This window comes from Palaemon carinicauda, chromosome 23 (genome assembly GCF_036898095.1).
Source record: "Palaemon carinicauda isolate YSFRI2023 chromosome 23, ASM3689809v2, whole genome shotgun sequence".
Taxonomy (NCBI): Eukaryota; Metazoa; Arthropoda; class Malacostraca; order Decapoda; family Palaemonidae; genus Palaemon; species Palaemon carinicauda.
The window spans coordinates 98,555,502-98,576,438 of record NC_090747.1 but is presented as its reverse complement, the minus strand read 5'-3'; the positions used below and the strand labels follow the sequence as shown (position 1 = coordinate 98,576,438).

General features: G+C 44.4%; 1 protein-coding gene across 2 annotated transcripts in view; it reads left to right on the top strand.

Moving 5' to 3' along the window:
* Window positions 1-15,109, top strand: part of LOC137617290 (probable ATP-dependent RNA helicase DDX23) — an 80,985-nt gene extending 65,876 nt beyond the window's left edge. For both annotated transcript variants that reach the window (XM_068347288.1, XM_068347287.1), the window contains exon 5: window positions 13,134-15,109. In XM_068347288.1, coding sequence (XP_068203389.1) covers window positions 13,134-15,044 — 1,911 coding nt within the window. In that variant the 3' untranslated portion in view covers window positions 15,045-15,109. The remainder of the gene's footprint in view (window positions 1-13,133) is intronic.
* The last annotated feature ends 5,828 nt before the right edge of the window (window positions 15,110-20,937 follow it).

Here is a 20,937-nt window from a genome sequence, read left to right as displayed (position 1 = left end):
TCTCGTCCCCAGGCTATGTGCGGTGAGAGATTGAAAACGTAGTTTATATGAACTAGTGTTTAGTCTCTTTCCCATCCACTGATTTTTTTATCTTAAAATATGTTTTCTGTTTTTTGCTGGTATTAATGAGCTTGCATTATACGACTGATTTCGCAATTACTACCGTTTAATGAAGGGTAGAATTGCGTGTTTCAGGTAGAAATCAGTAAAAGTTTCGATTTCAGTGAAATAAGTGCAAAACAGAAAATCGAAGTGATAAAGTGATATGCGCAAAGTGTTACAGTGTTGCGTCCGAGGGTTCGTCTGTTCGTGCCTGTCGTTCACCTAGTCCGGGACCTCTTGCATGCTCCCAAGCCCAGGGGAGAAGTAATGTCAAACGACTTATGGGTTCGAGAGGCCTTGATCAACGAAAAGACGTTTCCCTCTATGGTATCGGGTGTATCTTACCAAGATCTCCCCTGCCATAAGACGAGAGAGACGTTGTTTCTCCTCGTCATCCGAAGGCTTTTCGCATAAGAAACCTGTCACAAGGTTTCGAAGCCCTTAAGCGAAAGCCAGTCCTTTCAGGACAGGTCCAGCGTCCTGGTTACAGCCATTAGGACGCTCTGACCCTATGCAGTCTTCGGATAACTGCTCGCCGCCTAACAAAAGCGTAACACAGACTCCGAGAGTCTTTTTTTGTTGACAAAGTGTTGCGGTCACAGGCGTTACCCTCGTCTCTTACCACAACCATTTCCGTTGATCCTTAATGGGTTGTATGGCAAGACATGCAGTATATGCTTGCCTCCCTTATGGAAGACTATTCTGCCGATTAGTCCGTTGAGTCTAGCCGTTTATCTCATCGATATCCTGGCTTTCAGCCAACCTAACGTTCCTTTGTGCTTACTGTTGACGTTGGCGTAGCTAAGTCACGTCACTCAGGTTGGTTAGAACCACACTCGATGCGGTCTCGTGTGGTTTTTTAGCCGCATTTGGACGTTAGGCCACTTGCTGATGCTCCTGTTGACGTTCAAGACGTTCACTAACAATCGGAGTTGACTTGTTTTGACGCTGTGCGTCAACCTCCGCATTCTAGAGTTGTTTTGACTGCTCAGTCTAGGCAGTCAAAGCAGTCTCGAGTGGACGCTGTGCGTCCTCACGCACCTGTTGTGGTTGACAGTTCAGTTGTTGACAGTTCACAGACTGTCTAGCAGTTACATGACGTTGCGTTCTGGTCCGCTACTAATGCACCAGTGAGTGTGGACTCTGCTTGTAAAGCATTGCCACCACGGTAGGTCTCTCCCTTGCTTGAGACTCAGCTTTTATCAGACAAGGTTCCTGTAGATGAGGAAGTTGCTGTTCCCCCTCCTACTGATATTCCCTTGAGGACTCTGTCAGATGGAGAGGAGCCTAAAGCTGCTTAGCCCCCTATGGACTTTAATTAAATCATGATGATTTTTTTTAAGGATCTTTGTCCGGATCTTTTTGTAACTGCTGCTCCTCGTTCGCCTAAACGTCAGAGCTTCCACTAGGCCTAGCTACTTCGAAGCCGCTGTTTTTAAGCTAGTGTTCTCTCGCTCTCCTAGAGAGCTTTACGTTGGCTAGGCGACTGGTTTTTCATCAGGAGGAGTTTGGGGGATACAGCCTTTGCTTTCCCTTCTTTTAAACTGGCCTATAGAGCGAGAGTCTGATATGACACGAGAGAAGTTCTCGGCTTGGGAGTTCATGCCTCTGCCCAGATAGACTTCTCAAATCTCGTAGACTCTCCCTAGCGCCTGGCCAGGAGACGCTCCAAGTTTTTTACAGGTCAACTTCACAGCTGTTTTAGAGCCTTTGAAGTTTTGCTGTACAATTATGTCATGCATAAACAAGGCTTTCAGGGATGGAAAGCGGTACCGCCTCAGTCGCTAACCCCGTCTGTGGCCGCACCTGCTCCCGTAGACCCTAAATGGGCTTTGCTGCAAGACATGCAGTCCAAGCTTGCGTTCTTGATAGAGGACTTTAATGCGGAGAAGGTTGCTACCTAACCTTCTGGCCAACAACCTTCCAACCGGTCGGTTGTGCGCCCTGTTGACGCTGAGGTAACCTACTCGCGTCTGCCAGTTGAGGTGGTTCCTCCACCGATGCGACCCAGTGTGGGTTGCCAGCCGCACGTTGTCGTTAAGCGACGCTCGGAGGTGGTTGTTGACGTTCAGGACGTTCAACAACCAGCAGAGGTGACTTGTTTTGACGCAGCTCGTCAACCTCAGCAACCCGGTAGGGTGTTGACTGCACAACCCAGACGGTCTAGACAGTCTCGGGTTGACGCTGTTCTTCCTCGCGCACCCATGGTTGTTGACAGTTCACAGACTGTGCAGCAGTTCCATGATGTTGCGTCCGGCTCCGTCACGCATGCACCAGTGCGACCGGACGCAGCGAGCCAGACGTTGCCCACTCCGTTGCCGTTTCCTCATCAGTTTTCGGATGAGGAACCCTCTGATGAGGACGTTGCTGAACAACAAGACGATCAGCCCCCAGAATAGATCAAGCCCTGCTATCCATCCAGAAGATGCTGCAGAAGGAACGCTGCTCAGTCAGGCTGTGGATGAGTCTGGTAGGGACGCTGTCATCCGTAGAACAATTTGTGTCACTAGGAAGACTACTCCTCCGTCCTCTTCCTACCATCTAGCTTTTCTCTGGAAAAAGGACAAGACGCTAGAAGCGGTCTCGATCCCGGTTTCCGAAAAGATAAAGTCTTGTCTGACTTGGTGGAAGGACAATATCAACCTAAGAGAGGGTCTTCCCCTGGCTGTTCAGACTCCCAACCACGTTCTCTTCTCGGACGCATCGGATGTGGGCTGGGGCGCGACACTAGACGGTCGGGAATGCTCAGGACTGTGGAACTCGAGTCAGAGGAGCATGCATATCAACTGCAAGGAGCTGTTGGCAGTACATCTGGCCTTGAAAAGCTTCAAGTCTCTCCTTCGAGGCAAAGTGGTGGAAGTTAACTCGGACAACATCACGGCCTTGGCGTACATCTCCAAACAAGGAGGTACCCACTCACTGACGTTGTACGAGATTGCAAGGGACCTGCTCATCTGGTCAAAAGGTCAAGACATCTCCCTAGTAACGAGGTTCATCCAAGGCGACTTGAACGTCATAGCAGATTGTCTCAGTCGGAAAGGGCAAGTAATTCCAACCGAATGGACCCTCCACAAGGATGTGTGCAAGAGACTTTGGGCCACTTAGGGTAAACCATCCATAGATCTCTTTGCAACCTCGCTGACCAAGAGGCTTCCAATCTATTGCTCTCCAGTCCCGGACCCAGCAGCAATACATATAGATGCTTTCCTCCTAGATTGGTCACATCTGGATCTGTACGCATTCCCACCGTTCAAGATTGTCAACAAGGTACTGCAGAAGTTCTCCTCTCACGAAGGGACAAGGTTGACGTTAGTTGCTTCCCTCTGGCCCGCGAGAGAATGGTTCACCGAGATATTTCGATGGTTTGTAGACGTTCCCAGTAGTCTTCCTCTAAGGGTAGACCTTCTACGTCAGCCACACGTAAAGAAGGTACTCCAAAGCCTCCACGATCTTCGTCTGACTGCCTTCAGACTATCGAAAGACTCTCGAGAGCTAGAGGCTTTTCGAAGGAAGCAGCCAGTGCGATTGCTAGAGCAAGGAGAGCGTCTTCCATTAGAGTCTACCAATCGAAGTGGGAAGTCTTCCGAGACTGGTGCAAGTCAGTTTCTGTATCATCGACCAGTACCTCTGTAGCTCAAATAGCTGTTTTTCTCTTATACCTGAGAAAAGGACGATCCCTTTCACTCCCACTATCAAGGGCTACAGAAGCATGTTGGCATCGGTCTTCCGGCATAGAGGCTTAGATCTTTCCAAACATAAAGATCTGCAAGACCTCCTTAAGTCTTTTGAGACCACCAAGGAGCATCGTTTGGCTACCCCTGGATGGAATTTAGACGTGGTACTAAGATTCTTCATGTCAGACAGGTTGGAGCCGTTACAATCAGCCTCCCTAAAAGATCTCACTCTTAAGACTCTTTTCCTGGTATGCTTAGCCTCGGCTAAAAGAGTCAGTGAGATTCATGCCTTCAGCAAGAACATCGGATTTTCGTCAGAAAAAGCCACTTGTTCGCTACAACTTGGTTTTCTAGCCAAAAATGAGCTGCCTTCTCGGCCTTGGCCTAAATCTTTCGATATCCCCAGCTTATCGGAGATCGTAGGCAATGAACTAGAAAGAGTCTTATGCCCTGTTAGAGCTCTTAAGTTCTATTTAAAGCGTACTAAACCTTTACGAGGCCAATCTGAAGCTTTATGGTGTTCAGTTAAGAAACCATCCTTGCCTATGTCAAAGAATGCTTGGTCAGTCTTTATCAGATTGTTAATACGAGAAGCTCATTCACATCTGAGTGAGGAAGGCCGAACTTTGCTTAAGGTGAAGACGCACGAAGTTAGAGCTGTAACAACTTCCGTGGCCTTTAAACAAAATATATCTCTGCAAAGTATAATGGACGCAACCTATTGGAGAAGCAAATCAGTGTTCGCGTCATTTTACTTGAAAGATGTCCAGTCTCTTTACAAGAACTGCTACACACTGGGACCATTCGTAGCAGCGAGTGCAGTAGTGGGTGAGGGCTCAACCACTACAATTCCCTAATTCCTTATCCTTTTAATCTGTCTCTTGAAGTGTTGTTTTTTTTTTATGGGTTGTCCGGAAGGCTAAGAAGCCTTTCGCATCCTGGTTGATTTGGCGGGTGGTCAAAGTCATTTCTTGAGAGCGCCTAGATTAGGGGTTTGATGAGGTCCTGTTGTATGGGTTGCAACCCTTGATACTTCAGATCCTAGGGGTCGATCAGCATCCTAAGAGGATCGCGAGGCTCCGTAAGGAAGACGTACTTAAAAGGCAGAGTAATTGTTCAAGTCGACTTCCTTACCAGGTACCTATTTATTTTGTTTTTGTTATTTTGATAACTTCTAAAATGAAATAAAAAACTCTTAGCTCATAAAAGTGTAAACATATATTACTGGTCTCTACCCACCATCCTGGGTGTGAATCAGCTATATAATCACCGGCTAAGTTAAATATTGAAAAATGTTATTTTGATTATAAAAGGGATTTTGACGTAGGAAAAATCTATTTCTGGGCGAGGGACCTGTGCCGCCCAGTGAATAAGCTCCATTTAGCACTTATTCTTAGGTAATTTACTGCTAAATATACCAGAGAAAAAATGTAAAGGAGTGCTAGGTTAACTAGCTCGCTCACCTATTGGTGTCGGTATAAAATTGGGCGTATAATCCAGAGGTCCCGCACTATTTAGATTCATCCATGACAAAGACCCCAATAGAGGAGAGCCGTTCAACCTCACTCGGCACTACTAACTCTGCATCCGCTCAGAACCCAACTCCTTAGCACCCAAAGTTTGGGGACTCCAAGGGAGAGGAGCTGCGAGGGTTCACTGGGCGGCACAGGTCCCTCGCCCAGAAATAGATTTTTCCTACGTCAAAATCCCTTTTCTGGGCTCGAACCTGTGCCGCCCAGTGAATATATACAAGAGAAATGTCACCAAACTTGCAAAATAAAGGAAAAAACATAAGCGTAAGGGAAAAACAAGTTGCTTTAATCAGAGATGAGTGCCAAAAATAATTATAAGGGTATCTTAAAATGAACATAAATCCACTTGGTAGACAATTGACAAATAAGGTAAGGTATAATAATGCCGTGAGTGATAATATATACAGATACTCAGGAGTTAAAAATTTACAAATATAATAACAGTATTCAGGTGCGAGACCAACGAATACAAATAGGGTATAAATGAGGCAGGTAAGAGGGAGAGATAAAGAGACAAGGAATTAACCTGTGAGTTACCTGGGAGTAACTATGCTCCCTGCAGCTACTGTAGAAAATTTTAAGGCTTCCAAATGTTTAAGGTAGTGTTTCTTGAACACTGACGGTGATTTCCACCCTGTATACCTGGAAAGGTCCGTAAAATTCATGTGGTGAAAAAAGTTCACCGAAGTAGCAACCGCTCTGATATCATGTGCAAGAGGAAAAGAGTCAGGGCTAGCTTGTTTAATAAAATACAAAATTTGTTGCCTGATCCCTTTAATGGTAATGGTACCACCTTGTTCTCTAACGAATAGAGGCCCCGAGGAGATAGAGGAGGTCCGGGATAAATAAGACCTAAGAGTAGTAACAGGGCACAGAGACGGATCTTGTGTGAGAGGGACGATTTTCCAGGAGGACCATCTGTTCTGAGGGTCTTCGTTCTTAGCCAAAAAGAATTTGTTAGGTGAAAGAAGGACCTCTCCCGAAGGAAGGAACTCAATATGACCCGGGTGTCTCGACAAGGCTGCCAGTTCAGAAATTCTTGCCCCGGAAGCCAAGCTCACCAAGAAAAGCGTTTTCCTGAGAAGGGGAATGTAATCACACGAACTGTTAATGGTGTCAGAAGCCAATTTGAGTACATCATTAAGGAACCAGGTCACCGGGGTAGGACGAGTAACCGGTTTCAGTCTGGCACAGGCTTTCGGAATTGAAGCTAACAAAGAGTCGGTTAAGTCTATGTTAAAACCCACTAGGAAGATCTTTTTCAAAGCAGATTTAATAGTGGTGATAGTATTGGCTGCCAGACCTGATTCTAATAAAGATCTAAAGAAAGTGACTGTAAGGTTCAAGTTCATACAGTGCACGTCTGAGTCTATCAAAAATTTTGCCAACTTTTTAACTGCAGAGTCATACTGGCGGATGGTGGAATCCCGTTTATCCGATTCTAGGAACAGGGTGTTTTGAGGATCAATATTGGCACCATGCATGGCCGCAAACTTCATAAAGTCCATAAAGTTAGGGCGCTCTGAATGTTTGAGAAAGCGTACACAACGCGTGTTTGTACTATCTGAGACAGAACCGGATTGGGTATCGGGTGAGGATATAGTCTCAACTCTCGCAGGAGAGGATACCAGTTGCTCTTGGGCCAGTTGGGTGCGACCAAGGCTACTTGTCCCTTGAAGGATCTCAGCTTGTCTAGAACTTTCAGTAAAAGATTCACCGGGGGAAAGAGATAAATCTTTTCCCAGATGTCCCAATTCTGTGACATGGCGTCTGTGGCGTAAGCCTGAGGGTCTAGATTGGGAGCCACATATACTCTCAATTTGTGGTTGGACTCCGTGGCGAAGAGGTCCACTTGGAGACCGGGAACCCGAGAGAGAATCCACCGAAATGACTTTAGATCGAGTGACCATTCCGATTCTAGAGGGGAGGTCCGGGACAGGGCGTCTGCCACTACATTCCGGACTCCCGCCAGGTGGACAGCTGAAAGATGCCAACGGTTCAAGGCTGCTAGGGAGAATATGGCTACTAGAACATGGTTCAGAGGCCCTGACTTTGACCCGCCTCTGTTGAGGCAGCGGACCACCACTTCGCTGTCGAGGACCAGACGAAGGTGTTGTCTCTTGGGTAGAGCGAGACGTTTCAGGGTTAGAAGAACTGCCATGGCCTCCAGCACATTGATGTGAAATTGGCGGAACAAGGGAGACCAAAGACCTTGAACTTTCCTGAGCTGAGAATAGCCGCCCCAACCTGATAGGGATGCGTCCGTGTGAATGATTAACTTCGGAGGCGGAAATCGAAGGGGAACTGACTTTGACAGACTGTTGGCTCTTGTCCAAGGAAGAAGTCTTTCCCGTAGAATGGGAGGAAGGCGGACTTTCCTGTCCCGGAGCTTCCGGTTCGCCCTCGAACGCCAGACACGATTGATATCTTTCAATTTTGCCTTCAGAAGAAGATCCGTCACTGAGGCAAACTGAAGGGACCCCAGAATCCTCTCTTGGAGTCGTCTGGAACTTACTTTGTCTTTGAGAAAGCGTTTGGTGTTCCTTGCAATCTCTAACCTCTTGGGTTTGGGAAGACACAGAGTATGAGATATAAGATCCCATTGCAGGCCGAGCCATTGGAACTTCGATTTTGGAAGAAGACGGGACTTCTTGAAGTTGATCTGGAAGCCTAGAGATTGAAGATATTGGATGACTTTGTGAGTGGCTTTTAGGCAATTTTGGGAGGTGTCTGACCAAATGAGCCAGTCGTCCAGATAGGCTACTACTTGAATCCCCTGATTTCTGAGTTCCTGAACAGCGACTTCTGCTAACTTTGTGAAGATCCTTGGGGCGATGTTGAGCCCGAAAGGCATCACCTTGAAGGAGTAACTTTTGTCCCCTAAGCGGAAGCCTAGATACGGACGGAAGTGTCTCGCTATCGGGACGTGATAATAGGCGTCTGTAAGATCGATAGAGGTGGTGACGGCCCCACGGGGAAGTAAGGTCCGCACCTGCGAGACGGTAAGCATTCGAAACTTGTCGCATTGAATGGACAAGTTGAGAAGGGATAGGTCTAGAATCACTCTTCTCTTGTCTGAATCCTTCTTCGGGACACTGAACAGCCGACCTTGAAACTTCAGGTGTTTCGTTTCTTGTATGGCGTTCTTTTGTAAAAGATCCTGGACAAATTCGACCAGGTCCGGAGTGGAATGTTGATGAAATTTGTTCGGAGGAGGAGGCCCTTGAATCCAACTCCACCCCAGTCCCTTGGAGATGATACTGAAAGCCCAGGGACTGAACCTCCATTTGTTGCGGAAGGCATAGAGCCTCCCCCCTACCTGTTGCACCTCAGTATTGGTTTGAGGAGTTGCCTCCACGTCCGACTCGGAAGTTCTTTCCCCTGCGAAAGAATCTTCCCCTGCCTCTGTTCTGGTTAGAACCACGGTGGTAGCCTCTACCTCTACCATAACTCTGGGAAGAGCTATGAGCCTCATAAGACTGGTTAAAGGCAGGAGAAGTGGTGGAGGCACCGGAAAGCTGGTTCTTAGGGAGCAGAACGGTGACATAGTCGTCCGAAGGAGCCTGAGAGGTGGAAGGCTGTGCAGGGGCAACAGGAGATGGGGGAAGAGGCAGCCGGAAATTGGACGAACCACTCTGCTGTTGCCTGAACTGGGTGGAGGTATATGGACGGAGCTTCTTCCTACCCCGGGCTTGGTAATTTGCGGGGTCATATTTACGTTTAGGAGTCAAACCCCAACGGGCTTTAAGGCTCTGATTGACTCTAGTGGCCTCCGCCAAGACTTCCTCTACAAGATCCTCAGGGAAGAGATTTGAACCCCAACAGGAGGACCGGATAAGCTTATTAGGTTCATGCCTAATAGTCGCCTCAGCCAGGACATGTTTGCGACACCTGCGTTTAGCAGTAGCGAAGTCATACAGGTCATAGTATAATGACTGCAACGTAGCCTTGTTGAGAGACTTAAAAATACTCTCAGTATCGTAAGTCAAGGCTATCGACTCCGTGGATGTGGCCAAGTTCAGAGTACGGCCAACGCGTAGGCGGGAATCATACTCCTGTTTAATGAGGGATTCCGGGAGACGGGGAAGCCGCTCACTAAACATTACTGAAGCACAGTCTGCTGCTAGCTTGCCAGAGGTAAAGGTGGTATGGACGTTGTCCCAACACTCAATGCCTGAAGGAAGAAGGAGGGAGATTGGATCCACCTCTCGGATGGGAGGCAAGGGCTTCTCCTCCAGAGCATATTGGAAGGCAAGCTCTGCTACCTTATTGACGCATGGAGTCACGGTGTTTTTGTCCATTAAGAACATTGTGAAGGAGCTCTTATAAGGCGTCAACATGGTGTTGGTGCAGCCGATGTCATTCAGGAATCTGGCCCATACAGATTGGGCTTGCTCTTTAGGGAAGATGACTGTCTCTTTGGGGACCTTGTCTAACCGAACCAAAGCTTCCTCGGTAAGCCTGGCATAACCATGAAACGGAAATGCCAGACCAGGAGGAAAGAATTCAAAGTTCTCTAGAGGACGAGTGCCAAGACCCTCCAAAGTTAACATTCCGTCTGAGAACGGGGAATGAAGAGCCATACGCCAAGGGTTATTCTTGGCAAACGGCGGGAGCTTAGAGGCATCCGGGATGAGAGAGCTTTGGACTCGCTCCGGAGCACCTTGCTCTAATGCCCCAAGTCTCTGACCGATGTTAGAGAACATCGTGTCCATCTTAGACTGCATCTCTGATACCAACTTAGCCTGCATCTCCGACACGATGCGAAGCATGGCTGATTCGGAAAGGCCCGGGCTAGCAGCAGGAGTGGCGGAATGAACTCCCAGGTCGTGAGACTTAGAGGAGGAGCCAGAAGCCTTAGATGACAGGTTTGTATTCGGCTTAGAACTATGAGAAGCCTTGTGAGGCTTACGAGCTTTAGGTAAGGTTCTAGATGTAGACTTATTCTTGGGGGGAACCGAGTATGATCGTTGAGACGAATCACGGTCCCCAGAAAAACCATGAAAGGAAGAGCGATCAGATGAAGAAGAAAGAGCGGGGCTGAGGATAGGAATCTCAGCGCCGGAAACACCTGCCTCACTTACCACCCTACCTGTATCCGGATCATCCAATAACATGGGTTCCACATCAAGGTTCATGGAGGCAACATTGTCTTCTAGATCTCCGGGGGCGTCCGACGGATCCTGCTCTGGATCAATGAACCCCGCTATGGTGGCATCAATGTGGGCAATGATGGGAGCTGCAACATGCCTAGCCACAGCGGCTGAAGACTTGGCGTTGGGGTAAATCAAGGAACAGTAGTCCTCGGAGAGGACGTACGGCCGCTTGGACTTCACGTTCCGGGCAAAACCACCAACCCACACTTTCAGTGTGGCCCGAGCCGCAGACTTTTGCTCCGGGGATGCCTGAAATAATAGTGGGAATTATAAAAGGAAAGACTCCCAGTGGTCCTTCAAGACCATAGAGATCTTACTAAATAGTGTATGTATGCCAAAAAAGGTAAGATAAATAAGAAGGCAACATAGCCAACGGGACTCACCGAGTCAGATCCAAGGGTGGTAACGAGGTCAAAACAGACCACACAGTTATCCGGGTGCCATACCACGACGTCCTCCAGCTGCACTCCGCAGAGGGCGTGAGACCGACAGACGGTATGGCCGCAGGGCTGATGTAGAACAGCCGCACAGGCCGTCGTCTGACAATGCACCATCTATAAAAAGAATAGTATATGAGAAACTGTAATTCTCTTAAGTAGGGGCGGGTCCGGAGGACCCGGGCCTAACGTAAGCCTAACACAAGATTAGAGCTTAACTGTAATATTCTTAAGTAGGGGCGGGTCCGGAGGACCCGGGCCTAAACATAAGTCTAGCTTAAGACTAAAGTGTAGCAATCCATTCCGGTCGAGCCGGGAGCATAAAAAAGGATGCAACAACAAGAAATTAAGACACATGGTGTCTGATTTCCCGGGGCGAGGATAAGCCCCGGGCCGGGAAATAAAAGTATCCAAAACCAATTCGTATAGGAACTCCGGGATAGTGATCTGTCATATATAATCATTATATATAATCATAGGAACTGTTATAAATTAATAGGGGGGCGGAACTGTAGATAAGAACCGCCAACCGAACCCAGAGGGTTTCGTATAACATAAACCAGTGTGATAAGTGAATATAAAATAGGGTGCACCGGGATCCAACTCTGTTGACCGGTGGCCAACCAGACTAGACAGAGACGAACCCGCCGGGACACCCGGAGGACAAAGTCCATAAACACTGAAATACCCCCTCTAAAAGGAGGGAAGGCAACGGTCCCCTAGGGGAGGGGGGGAGAGAAGCCTAGCCGCCCACCTAGCGAGAGGGGGAGCATGGGGGAGGATCACGTGATACGGAGCAGCAGGGCTACCAACTGACGATCCCCAACCAGACAGATCAAACGGAGTAATAGCACAAATATTCATTATAATAGTGATAGCGTTGAAAATATATAAATAAACACATAAAAATTTTTGGGCAAGGCATGCAACATAATAATTAAATCACAAAAGACACACCTGATGGCTTAAAAATAACATTGCCGCCTAGCAACGAAGGTCGGCAGCCATAACGATACGTAAATGATATCGGCCCAAAAAGTGAACCACGAGGGTTCTAAACGCTAAATAATGAATATCCACAATAACAAATAAAATTTAATAATAAAAATAATACATATAGTAACACCGCGAGTGAAACTAAAAGCTCTCAAAACAGGAGTACCAACTGTAAGTGGAATCAAGCAAGATCGATATGAACGAAGAGAATAAACTCCTATAATTTAAATATTAAACGATCTAGGTTGCTCAAAACACAGCAAAACCAAGCTTGGTACTTAACTTAGACGGTGTCTCCTGGGAAACCGACGAAGAAGCCATAATCCAGTGAAAATAAGTGGAAAACGAGAGCACAACAAAAAAGCGGGTTACAACACAAGGCGTGCTAAAAGGAGTTGGGTTCTGAGCGGATGCAGAGTTAGTAGTGCCGAGTGAGGTTGAACGGCTCTCCTCTATTGGGGTCTTTGTCGTGGATGAATCTAAATAGTGCGGGACCTCTGGATTATATGCCCAATTTTATACCGACACCAATAGGTGAGCGAGCTAGTTAACCTAGCACTCCTTTACATTTTTTCTCTGGTATATTTAGCAGTAAATTACCTAAGAATAAGTGCTAAATGGAGCTTATTCACTGGGCGGCACAGGTCCCTCGCCCAGAAAATAAATTTTTGAATATACTTACCCGGTGATTATAAATTAAATGACCCTCCCTTCCTCCCCAATAGAGACACAGTGGGACGAGGAGAAAATTGAGTCTTTGTTTACATGAGAGCTGGGTATCTGGTCGACAGATGGCGCTGTTAGGCACACCCGCAACCTGTGTAGCGATCGCTGGCGAGTTTTTCCGTAGAGTTGTCTGTCGAGCAACAGAGTTGCAGCTATATAATCACCGGGTAAGTATATTCAAAAATTTATTTTATAATCAAAATAACATATTGTATGACTTGTAGACTGATGTAAAGTTAGGTAAAATGATGTAACTTGGATTATACAGTATTTACATATATGAGGATAGAGACGCAATGATAGAACTAATGTGTGTTGAACCAACGTAAAGAGGAGCGTTAATGTATTAATTTTTTCTGCTTGTAAATTTCTACATTTATTCTTTATACATTTATAGAGAAATTAAACTTTCTTCAGTTTTTTGCCTCGATGAGTGTTGCTTTTGATATGCTCAATAGTAAACTATGATTTTTAGGCTGTGAATTTATAATACATTAATTTCCTTTACAGATCGAGGAGGTACGCAAGAGGCAGGAAGAGGAAAGGAAAGCTCGGGAAACTATGTATCAAGAGGGCCGAAGAGAGTTGGAGCAGGCTCTGCGGCAAGAGGACCCCAGGGAACGAGACCGTCTGCGTCGCGACCGCGAACCGAGGGAAAACAAGGAGGACGTGGAGCTCGAGAAGAAGAAACAGTTAGAACGAGATGCCGTCAATGAAAGGTATTTGGGAATTGTCAAGAAGAAGAAGAAAGTGCGAAGGTTAAACGACCGAAAGTTTGTCTTCGACTGGGATGCAGGTGAGGACACTTCTGTGGATTATAATGAATTGTACATAAACAAACATCTCGTACACTTCTTCGGGAGAGGGAAATTCGGTGGGCTAGATCTGAAGGAGCAGAAAAAGTTGCAGGCAAAGTTTTATGGGAACTACATCGAGCACCGACAGACCCAGGCCGACAAGGAGCAAGAAGTCATACGTATGAAGAAAGAGCAAAAGAAAGAAGACAAGAAGAGGTGGGACGATCGTCACTGGAGCGAGAAGTCCGCGGAGCAGATGACCGAACGTGACTGGAGAATCTTCAGGGAGGACTACAACATAGCAATCAAGGGAGGCCGCATTCCTAATCCCATACGAAAGTGGTCTGAATCTAACATCAAGAAGGACATCCTGGATATCATTTCAAGCGTTGGATATCAAGAGCCAACACCAATTCAGAGACAGGCCATTCCCATCGGGTTGCAGAACAGAGATATCATCGGCGTTGCCGAGACTGGTTCGGGTAAGACTCTGGCATTCCTCATCCCTCTTTTGGAATGGATTCAGTCGCTTCCTAAAATTGCTCGGTTAGAAGACGCAGATCAAGGTCCGTACGCTCTGGTCATGGCCCCGACTCGTGAGCTCGCTCAGCAGATCGAAGAGGAGACCTCTAAATTTGGTGGTCCTCTTGGTATTAGAACAGTAGCTGTGATCGGTGGTTTGTCAAGGGAGGAGCAAGGCATGAAGCTGAGAATGGGTTGCGAAATCGTCATTGCAACGCCTGGTCGTCTCGTAGATGTCTTAGAAAACAGATACTTGGTGCTAAATCAGTGTACGTACGTCGTCTTCGACGAGGCCGATAAAATGATTGACATGGGTTTCGAGCCAGACGTACAGAAGATTCTTAAATTTATGCCTGTGACCAATGAGAAGCCAGACACTGATGATGCTGAGGATGAGGATAAACTTCTGCAGAATTTCTTGTCAAAACATAAGTTCAGACAGACTGTGATGTTTACAGCCACTATGCCTCCATCAGTTGAGAGAATGGCACGGCAGTACCTGCGTCGCCCGGCTTACGTGTACATCGGATCTGTAGGTAAGCCCGTCGAAAGAACCGAACAGATTACGTACATGGTGAGCGAACAGGAGAAGAGAAAGAAATTACTGGATATTCTTAAGCACGGAATTACTCCTCCCGTTCTTATTTTCGTCAACCAGAAGAAAGGTGCCGACGTTCTGGCTCGCGGCTTGGAAAAACTGGGTCATAACGCCACCACTCTCCACGGTGGTAAAGGCCAGGAACAGAGAGAACACGCCTTGGCAAACCTCAAGTCTGGTGCTAAGGATATTCTGGTGGCCACAGACGTAGCTGGTCGTGGTATTGACATTAAGGATGTATCGCTTGTCATCAATTATGACATGGCCAAGAATATCGAAGATTACACTCACAGAATCGGTCGAACTGGTCGTGCAGGAAAGACCGGAAAGGCCATATCCTTCCTGACGAAGGACGACTCACATCTGTTCTACGACTTGAAACAACTCATGCTGTCCTCTCCGGTGTCGACATGCCCACCCGAGCTTGCTAACCATCCCGACGCTCAACATAAACCGGGAACTGTGATGACTAAGAAACGTAGGGAAGAGAAAATATTTGCTTAGTATTTAGTACATGAATTTGAATTGTAAAGAAAATTTTCATAGAAATATAAATATGAAAGCTGGAATATATTTTTCTCAGGTACCTTAAATTTAGTTGAATGGCTCAAATGGTATTTGATCAGAGTATGGCATTTGTCATTTGTAGTTCCTTTAATATTTGATTTTAATTATGTTGATAAGCCATCACCGTGTAGTGAACAATTCACGTTTTCTTTAGGAATATCATTATTCCTAAATTTGTGAGGATTATTATGCAATGCCTCCACACACTGAAGCAATATAAGTATAGTATATTAATGAAGTTTCTCATTTTTCAAGGAGAAACTGTTGTATCCAACTGTCTATATGTATGTTGACATTTCATATTTTAATATGCCAGTTTAAGTGATTACTCACATGAAAATTTCTAATATCAAATTGTTATTATTAAACTGGAGGATGGATGTACTGTAACTGAATTCTCAGAAAGTAGTGATGTTTATGTAACATGTCCGGCATCACAATTGATTTATTTATATTTCCACTATGTACCACAAAGGCTACCAACACCCAGCAACTAATTGGCTAAAAATCTATAAGGATACAGTAAGGTAAGAATACCTAGGAGGTTAAAACAAAACTATGATAGTATTCATCGACGAGAGGAAGGCCAAGGTTTGGGTGGATGGATGGAGTAAAGGAAGCTCTGGGTGATAGGAGGATAGATGTGAGCAAGGCAAGAGAGCGTGCGAGAAATAGGAATGAATGGCGAGCGATTGTGACGCAGTTCCGGTAGGCCCTGCTGCTGCCTCCGATGCCTTAGATGACCGCGGGGGATAGCAGCAGTAGGGGATTCAGCATTATGAAGCTTCATCTGTGGTGGATAATGTGGGAGAGTGGGCTGTGGCACCCTAGCAGTACCAGCTGAACTCGGTTGAGTCCCTTGTTAGGCTGGAGGAATGTAGAGAGTAGAGGTCCCCTTTTTGTTGTTGTTTTTGTTTCATTTGTTGATGTCGGCTACCCCCCAAAATTGGGGGAAGTGCCTTGGTATATGTATGTATGTATGTATCTATTTACCAAGGCACTTCCACCAATTTTGGGATATTAGCCGACATCAAACAAAGGAACAAAAGGGGACCTTTCCTTTCTCCGCTCCTCCCTCCGGACGTGGGATTCAGTAAGATTTGCTTCTAAATAAACTTTGTGGTATAGGTCATCAACTTACAAACTTAATTGGTTCCAAGATGCTTGTAAGTAAAATTGTTAAATTTTGGCCTAAGGTAGGCTTAACCTGAATTACATGCCTACGATTTCCATCTATAAACGTCAACAAAGCTGGGTTTCATATGAAATAGATATCAGCTTATTACAAATATCACTTTACTTAAGTGTATTAAATGGTATAATATTGTTTTAATACTGTATTTCTTTATCTTATCTTTGTTGATTTCAGTTGGATTTGTGTATGTATCTCCGAACGTTTGCAAGTCGAGGATCTTCTGTACTTTTATTAATGTACATTTGGACACAAATTCCTGGTACACCCAACTGAAGAAACTGCGTGACAAGTTCCTGTGTGTAGGCCCACCCATCACCTCTGCCATCTCTCTCTACAGTACAGTATCTGCTTACTCACCGCACAGTAAGGGTGTGATGTGGCATTTCCTCAGAGCGAAGTGTGCCGGGAGTTCTGTACAACTGTACATCATTTCCACTCCAAAGAGAAATTGATCGCAAAGATTCAAAAAATTGGGATACTGTCTTTGATTGACAAATGCTCTACAGTTTGGGGATAAAGGAATCTTCACTATACAGTACTGTTGGACATCACAAGTCGATAAAAAACCGTGTGCTAGGTGGCTGTGCCTGATCTTTACCTCTAGTTTGGTATTGAGACAATCTGGCAGCTAATTGTGGTCAGGAAGTTCGTATGATTGGCCTTGATTTTAGTGCTGCCTTTGACCGTGTTAATCATGAGGCCCTTGTTTTCAAACTGAAACAGTTGGGAGTGGGTGGGTCGTTTCTTAGCATTATTATTGATTTTTTAAGTAATAGATCTCAAAGAGTTGTTGTTGATGGGCACCATAGTGATTATAGGAATGTGATATCCGGTGTTCCACAGGGTAGTGTTCTTGGCCCATTACTTTTCATACTATATACACATGACATGTGGTTTGGCCTAGAAAACAAGCTTGTTGCATTTGCAGATGATGCTACTCTCTTTGCATCAATTCTATCCCCTGAATGTAGATCTAGTGTTGGTGAATCCCTTAATAGAGATTTAGCTAGAATTAGTGCATGGTGCAAATTATGGGGTATGAAGTTGAATCCTAACAAAACTCAAAGTATGATTGTAAGTAGGTCAAGGACGGTGGTTCCTCAACATCCGGATCTCAGTATTGATAATGTTTCTTTAAATATGTATGACTCTTTCAAAATTTTAGGTGTGATTCTCGACAGTAAATTTACTTTTGAGAAACATATAAGGTCTGTGTCTTCTTCAATTTCACAAAAAATAGGCTTATTGAGAAAGTCTTTCAAGATTTTCGGTGATCAATCTATTCTGAAGAAGTGTTTTAATTCTTTCATTCTACCTTGTTTTGAGTATTGTTCTCCTGTCTGGTCTTCAGCTGCTGATTCTCATCTTAATTTGTTGGACAGAAACTTACGGTCTATTAAATTTCTTATTCCTGATCTAGATATTAATCTCTGGCACCGTCGTTCAATTAGTTCATTATGCATGTTGCATAAGATTTTTCACAACTCTGACCATCCTTTACATTCAGATCTCCTTGGACAATTCTATCCTGTTCGTAATACTAGGCAGGCAGTTAATTCTAATAGCCAGGCCTTCTCCATCACGAGGCTCAATACTACGCAGTACTCTAGAAGTTTTATTCCAGCTGTGACCAAGTTGTGGAATGATCTTCCTAATCGGGTGGTTGAATCAGTAGAACTTCAAAAGTTCAAAGTTGGAGCAAATGCTTTTTTGTTGACCAGGCAGACATAGTCTTTTTATAGTTTATTTATGACATATTTGTTTTTGATGTTGTTGATAGTTTATTATATGACATGTCTGTTTTGACGTTGTTTCTTATTTTAGAATGATTTATTGTTAATTTGTTCTCTTCATTTATTTATTTCCGTATTTCCTTTCCTCACTGGGCTATTTTTCCCTGTTGGAGCCCCTGGGCTTATAGCATCTTGCTTTTCCAACTAGGGTTATAGCTTGGATAGTAATAATAATAATAATAATAATAATGACAGTAACTTTGGCTGGGGTAGGCTGTGCCATGCTTTGTATTTCAGTCTCTACATCCTGCTTGCTTTGGCAATCTCTTCACTCATTTTATTGTGTGAATTCTCCAGATACAGTATAAACATTATTTTGGTCATTATTGATTGTAATGAATTTTTTTTTTTTTTTTTTTTCAAATAATTATTCATGCATAGATTGTTGTTCAATATGACTATATCAAATGTTCCAAAGATAAAAAGATCAACTTGGTTTAAAGGTAAATCCAGGGGAGACAAGGTTAGTTGTCTATAGTAGGGATGATGAAAATGCCGCCCCGGCCATTAACAAATCTAGTTTTGATAGTGATGGGCTTCAGAAGCTCTTGTCATCTTAAGTTTCTTTTGTGTATCTCAGAAGGCCTGTGTCTTTGGGTCAGGCTGAAGTATAGAATAGCCTGCCTCTTCAAGTTTTGTCTAGTGGTTCTTGTGCACCACCCAGTAAGGGTTATAACAGTGTCTTAGAGTCGAGATCCTCTCTTAGAACATCGCTTTCCCGAAATCAAGTCTGCTCTATTTGACCACTAGCTCTCAAGAAGGCTGAACAGGCAATATGGATTGTAATATTCTTACGTTCGATGAATAGCTCATAAACTTCTTGTACCATGTAGGGTGTGGCATATTGCATGATTCCCTTGTTCGGTTCGTAGGGTCAGGCAATCTACACAAATAAAACGGATTTTGAAGCAAAGCGAAAAATCTATTTTTGGGTGAGATGCCCATGTCGTCCTGATGGAAGTTTCCTATAGACAACTTTCTAAGGGATATTTGGCTACAGTGATACTCCCAAAGAATTGACCATAGGTCTCCAGAATTCTAACTCCTGGCGCGAGTATCCTTAAAATTTCTCTAAAGAACATCGCATTATATCAGGGGACATATATCTTGATACGACACATGGCAATCTTCACCCCGAAGAGCGTTTTCGCTTCGAGGGGGAAGAGTGGCGAAATTGAAGGGGAGCCATTATCAAGGTTACCATTTGTGTCATGTTTCAGATAATAACTTTGGGATGTTATATCCCTCTATTCAATGTAGTAGGCTGCTATCAGGAAAAGTACAACCACTTCATCAAGATTTCTCATTTTCAGGTACACTCGACATGTCCTTTCGCCCAACAATAACTAAAATTCCTCAGTGCAATTGTAAAGCCACTGCTGAATTTTTAATACTTAGGAGATTGGCTGAATAGAAAAATATCAAGTCCATAAAAATGCACTTTGCATCACAAAATATTGTGAAACTATCATGATCTAGTAGTATTATTTTCTATGGAGCAGCTAGAATATTGTGTGAATCTCCCATAAAATTGTATGATGAATTAGGAAGAAAATCTTTTATTGAATAATTTGGACTACTGTATAAACTTTAAATTCAATGCCAGCTCCAGCATTGAAATCGCCTGGAAACATAAGTACTTTAGAATCCTTATGTACAACAGGATTGGATATAAATTCTCCCTTGGTCATATTCTTTACTGTTTGGAAGTATTATACTGTACAAAATATTTCATCCAGAAGTTCCCTTGGTGGTATAACAGATCTTGAAATTACTCATACTCGCAGTTTCTGTCATATCACAGTTGAAAGTTAATTTACTTTAATGCCAAAAAGCAGGAAAATTGATTTGGATTATGGTAAGATCTAATAAGTTCTAACTTGTTGCTCCCTTGAGGGCAAAGATCTAAGGCATGCTCTGCAATCTATACCAACAGCATGTCACTGCAGACTGGCTATAAGATTCAAAGCTAACTGCATCAACCAAGAGACTTGAAATCATCAGTGGCTAATCTGGTACCAGTATGGTTGGTAAAACCAATACTGTAAGCAGAAGTAGAGGATGAATAGATCTCATATGCACGTAAAGTGTATGATAAAAACTAGCACTTTATATAGTTTCAGCAGTCTGTGACAATCGGCTTCAAATGGAAAAGGGAGACAATAACTTGTCAAATACTAATGGCATCCTATCATCTGGCTTTCAACAATTCCAGGTTAGGGACTCATGATAGCTTGTGGTCTAAATCTAGCATTGGAAGGAAAGCTTCCTCTACGAATGGAATCATTTGGCCCTATGGATTAAGGTGAACTTTGTAAACACAAAAGAAGTGAACCACTAAAGATTTACTTGAATTTGAAACTATTCATATCTGCCCACTTTACAATTTTTTCAAAATTTGCCTGAATCTCATAGTCAACTGTTGCCATATAAAACGCTGTAAGAGATCGATAGGAAACCCACAAAGAGGGCGTTTCAGATATCCCATTCAATGACAGAAGATAACCCAGTAATAACAGAGGAAAAATTGTCCGACACAGTACATTTCCATGAGGAATTCATTCTTGATATTTTCTTTCAGAGAAGAGGCAGCAATCCAAAGATATATTAATGAACATTGACAATCCTACACTTAGACATCATAATAGCTTTTCCCATCACAGAGTTGGACGTGAAATAAGTTTTCTCCACTCTTCTGTCATGTAGCCCTATCATCCTGAAGTCAAACTGGGTCTAAGGGCTTCATACACCTCCCTTTTCACTGATTACTTTAGCCTTTCCACTAGTCTTTCCTTGGCTATTACTATATCTACAGCCTTTCTGACCAATTATTCCTCTATGC